The following is a 4,784-nucleotide window of genomic DNA, read 5'->3' as shown; positions in this document are numbered from 1 at the left end:
GTGATCTCAGGGGCCTTCTACGGCCCTCGGGCCGGTCGTTCCCCACCCCTGGTCTTAAGGCTCCGGGGGTGGCAGAGTTCCCTGCGGGCTCCTGCGACAAAGTAACTGTCTGACGCTTTGCCCTCCCAGGTGTCCATCGCCGTCGGGCTCGCCGCCTTTGCCTGCGTGCTGCTGGTGGTTCTCTTTATCATGATCAACAAGTACGGCCGACGGTCCAAATTTGGAATGAAGGGTAAGGTGGGCCTTGCATTGGCCAGGGTCTCATGGGGGCGGGGTGGGGCTCTCTTCAATGCTGTTTCACTTCCCTGGCTCTCGGAGGCAGGGCCTCTGTGATGCCCTGAAGCAGTCCTCCTCCCGCCTGCACCTTTACTGTGTTGGTAATGATGGACTGAAAGCTGCGCTGGGATCTGTGGGGACCAGCTGGGAGCCTCTGGTTTTGCTGGGACAGCCGGGCTGGTGCATGAGGGTGATTTGGGAGGGAAGTTGCATTTGAGAGCCAATGAGAGGACTGGTTTCTTTACATTATCAGAAGGCAGATGAACTCCTTGTTTGAGTAACTTGGTTCTTTTCTTGCTGCCCCATGCGTGGGGTGGTGGCGAGAAGGTCCAGCAGGGTTAGATGGAGGGTGGCTCCACGCGGAGTCCCAGGACGGGTGCCACGGGTCACCTGACTGCCTCGATGCTGGCCAGCTTCCGAGACCCACACACTCCACCCTGTCACCGCAGGGTGGGGCGAGGATGTGGCTCTACGCCGAGGCTTGGGTGGGGAAGTGGCACGGAGGGGTTAACATGGTGAATTAGCGTTGCATCTGCTGGGTCCCTGGGCCCCAGGGGTGGATCTGACCCAATGGCTCAAAGGAGGCTGGGCCCTTGAACTGCAGAAACTTGACTTTCAAGCTACACTCTGAGCCAGGTTTGCTTTATGGCTGATGTTAGATGGGAGATGGGCAGGGTGGCTGATGGGAGGTTCCAGGAGCCATCGGGGGGCCCAGCTGGGGTTCAGGTTGGGGTCTTCTGGGGAGATCGTGGGAGCCAGAGAGATGCATTTCTTTGCATCTGCACGTGACCTGGTGTCTGTGGGGAAAGGGGGTCCTGGCCTTGGGCTCCGGGACTGACGGCAGGTGTGTGCGTGGGATTCACGGGGACAGTGGTCCCGGGACTCACATGCGAATGCTTGCGTGTTCATACCCGGCGGGCGGAGCGGGAGGTTGGAAGGGACTGGTTCGTAGCTTTCCTCATATTCTCAAAAGGTTCACTGACTCCCCTAAGAGCCCAGAACACTGCTGTGTAGCAAGAGACACCCACAGAAACACAGGAAGGCAGGGAACTTGGGGCGCCGCCCGGCCTCCCAGAAGTCGGGGCCTCTGCGCTCGCTTTCTGCCCCTGACTAAGCTCAGCAAATCGCAGCCCGGCCAGTCAGGTTTCCCCGATCAGATGAAATATTTGGACCAAGAGAAACGTGTGCTGGCAAATGATAAAGAAGGGACAGAAGTCTGGCCTGCTGCCGTTTGACTTCAACACGACCAGACCCCCGTGGGCACCTTGATTGCAGATGTTTTATCTGCCAAACAGGTTTCACAGGGTTAGGAGATGGACGGCCACCGAGCGCGCTCCCAGCCCTCGGTCTCAGCATGATCCGCGGGCTCCGGGCTTTGGGGCTGGCGCTATTGCATGCGCGAGGCTTCCTCCGTGGGGTACCTTCCTAGGTCTCCCTCCACCCGAGGAAACATCAGGCCTCCCCCGAGGGCGAGCACCACCAGCTGAGACCCTGCCACAGCCTGGGCAGCACGGAGAACGGATTTTTCCTATAAATTGTCCCAGTGTCTGGATTCTGCCCCTGACTAAGCTCAGCAAATCGCAGCCCGGCCAGTCAGGTTTCCCCGATCAGATGAAATATTTGGACCAAGAGAAACGTGTGCTGGCAAATGATAAAGAAGGGACAGAAGTCTGGCCTGCTGCCGTTTGACTTCAACACGACCAGACCCCCGTGGGCACCTTGATTGCAGATGTTTTATCTGCCAAACAGGTTTCACAGGGTTAGGAGATGGACGGCCACCGAGCGCGCTCCCAGCCCTCGGTCTCAGCATGATCCGCGGGCTCCGGGCTTTGGGGCTGGCGCTATTGCGTGCTTGACGCTTCCTCCCGTGGGGTACCTTCCTAGGTCTCCCTCCTCCACCCGAGGAAACATCGGGCCTCCCCCGAGGGTGAGCACCACCAGCTGAGACCCTGCCACAGCCTGGGCAGCACGGAGAACGGATTTTTCCTATAAATTGTCCCAGTGTCTGGAACAGCGTGGCCCCATGTCGGACGGCTTAGAGCACCAGGGTGCCTCTTGCGTTGTCTAATCACCTCTGAATGCCGCCGCACAGACAATACAAATGCCTCTTATTAGCCCCCGTTTCTCAAGCTGGGACACACCTGGTCCGGAGGAGGACGGGCACTGATGGAGGAGACTTGCTTCCCAGGCTCAGAGGACGTCCTGCATTTCTTCTGGGAAATGTGGGGGACCGCATGGCAAGGCAGCGGACGCTGGAAGGTGGGGAGGGAAGCGCGTCAGGAGCTGCTGGCCGGGCTTCAGTAAAAGGCCGTCGGTGCTGCATCGGCGAGCGCTGCCTGTCCTCCCCGTGGTTGGAGGGGCGCCGGGCCTCCGATGGGCACTCCAGGAGCGCCCCCCGGGAGTCACACCAGTTAATAGGCACTTACAGCAGAGTGGTTGCCGATTTGATTGTGATTGGGGGTTATTACCAGTTTTTCCATAAACAGATGGTTACTGCCCTCTGAGTGGCTGGGAGAGCCGTGCCAGCGTCTTGATTTGGAGGGGCTGGCGCCTGCCAACACATCTCAGGGGCTGCTGCCCGCGCGGGTGTCTCGTTATCCCTCTGGTTAGCTGCCCGGTTAAAGAGAAGCACGGGGCGTGGGAAGGAGTCATTCCGCCCCATCTCCTAACCTTGGAACGTGGGCTCAGGGCTCCTTCCAGCTGCATGGGAGGCGGGGGAGGGGCTGGGAGGGGGGTACTGGATGTCCAGGGCTGGAGGGGAATATCATGTGTCCGCAGCCAGGAGCACAGAGCAGGGGATCGGTGCCAGGGAAATAGTGAGGATGTAGATGGAGGCTACTCAGACCATCGAAAGGGGCCCTGGGCCCTGGCGAGGGAGGGCATGGCTGGTGCCATTGATGAGAGCTTCTTTTGCCGGGTGGGGTCGGGTCAAGGGCAGTGCCAAGCAGCAGTGAACCTGGTAAAGAACCTGGCATTCCTGACTTCCTGCACTAAGTCCATTCTTCCTTCTGCTTCTCCAGTCACTGCTCAGTGCTCCCCAAGACCCCAGTGCCTTTGCTCAGACTGCCTCAGAGGGTCCCCACCCCCCAGCCTCATGAGTTCCCAGGTCCCTCTCAGCTCAGTCTTCACGCCCCCACGCAGGCCTGCCTTGGTGCCAGGGCGGGAGGCGGCCCTCTCACTGGCCTTTATAGCCTCACCCACATGCACCTTCCTGCCCTGGCACCGAGGCTTCCTCCCCAGCTCGCCCCTGGTGCCGCCACCGTTAGGGTCAGACAGGCCTGGGGTCGGATCCCGGATCGGCTGCCTGGGAGCAGTGGCGCTCCTGTGACTCATTAACTATCCCGGCCTCCGTGTCCTCGCTGACAAATGAGCGGGATAATCCTTACCAGGCAGGGTTTTATGAGAATTAAATGAAATTATGTATATAAAGCAATTAGCTCCATCCCTGGCCATGTAGTAATCACTCAGTGGCTGTGGCGAGGGGAGCAGTGACGATGGCTTTGGCTCCGTTCATACAGCCGTGAGTAATGCACAGGCCCATCGTGGCTGTGGTCTGCAGCGCCCGGCCGCTCCCCTGACCAGTGAGGTCAGAACCTCAGTCGTTTCTAAAGCCGCCCAGGTGTGCGAGGCCAGTGTGGCCCAGTGGTTGAGCATTGACCCAGGAACCAAGAAGTCACGGTTCAACTCCTGGTCAGGGCACATGCCTGGGTTGCGGGCTCGATCCCGAGTGGGGGGCGTGCAGAAGGCAGCTGATCAGTGATTCTCTCTCATCTTTGATGTTTCTATTTCTCTCTTCCTCTCCCTTCCTCTCTCTCAAAAAATCAATTTTTTTAGAAAAGATCTCAGCTGACCATTTTAAAGCTGCCCAGGTGATGGCAGGGAAGCCACGGTTGTGACCTGAATTGTGGCCTCCCTGCCTCTCTCTGGCAGAGCACAGCCCCTTTGGGGTGTAAGGAGATGGGAGGGAGTGCTCTCATGGACTGGGACCCCTGTATGTGCCAAGGCCTGTGGTGGGCCCTTTATCTGCATGTTCTCATTTGATTTTCACCATGAACTTGAGATACACAAATTACTGTCGCTGTTTCTTATCTGAGCTTCGGAAGGACGAGTGACTCACTTAACGTCCGGCCTCAGCTGGCTTAAGGATGAAGGACCAGGAGACAAGGGCGGGGCCAGGGCACTCTCTCCCCTGTTTCCTCCCCTTCTCTTCCCCCTGCAGCACACTCCTCCAGCGAAGTGACTCTGCACCCGGGTTTCCCGCCCTCTGTGTGGGGGCTGGCCGCCACTCCCATCCTGCAGTGTTAATGACCAGCTGCCTGCTGCTGCTGGGGCCCTGGCCCGCCACCCGCCACCTGCCCTTCCCTGCGCAGTAGGTTGTGCTGTTTGCTTAACAGAGAAATTGAGTGCCTCATAGAGGCTCCCCGTGGCTGAGGGAGGAGCGGTCGCTGGCCAGGAATGGGCGCATTGTTGATGTTTCGGTTTTTATTGCCATGAACTCCCAGGCACGC

General features: G+C 58.9%; 1 protein-coding gene across 2 annotated transcripts in view; it reads left to right on the top strand.

The window, feature by feature from the left end:
- The window catches only part of NTRK3 (neurotrophic tyrosine kinase, receptor, type 3), a 221,922-nt gene that overhangs the window by 71,332 nt on the left and 145,806 nt on the right, over positions 1 to 4,784 (top strand). For both annotated transcript variants that reach the window (XM_005873375.2, XM_005873378.2), the window contains exon 11: positions 130 to 232. In XM_005873375.2, the coding sequence (XP_005873437.1) occupies positions 130 to 232 (103 nt within the window). The remainder of the gene's footprint in view (positions 1 to 129; positions 233 to 4,784) is intronic.

This window comes from Myotis brandtii, unplaced genomic scaffold (genome assembly GCF_000412655.1).
Source record: "Myotis brandtii unplaced genomic scaffold, ASM41265v1 scaffold409, whole genome shotgun sequence".
NCBI classification, from domain to species: domain Eukaryota; kingdom Metazoa; phylum Chordata; class Mammalia; order Chiroptera; family Vespertilionidae; genus Myotis; species Myotis brandtii.
Note: the sequence above shows the minus strand (reverse complement) of the source record. Positions and strands in the feature narration are given on the sequence as shown.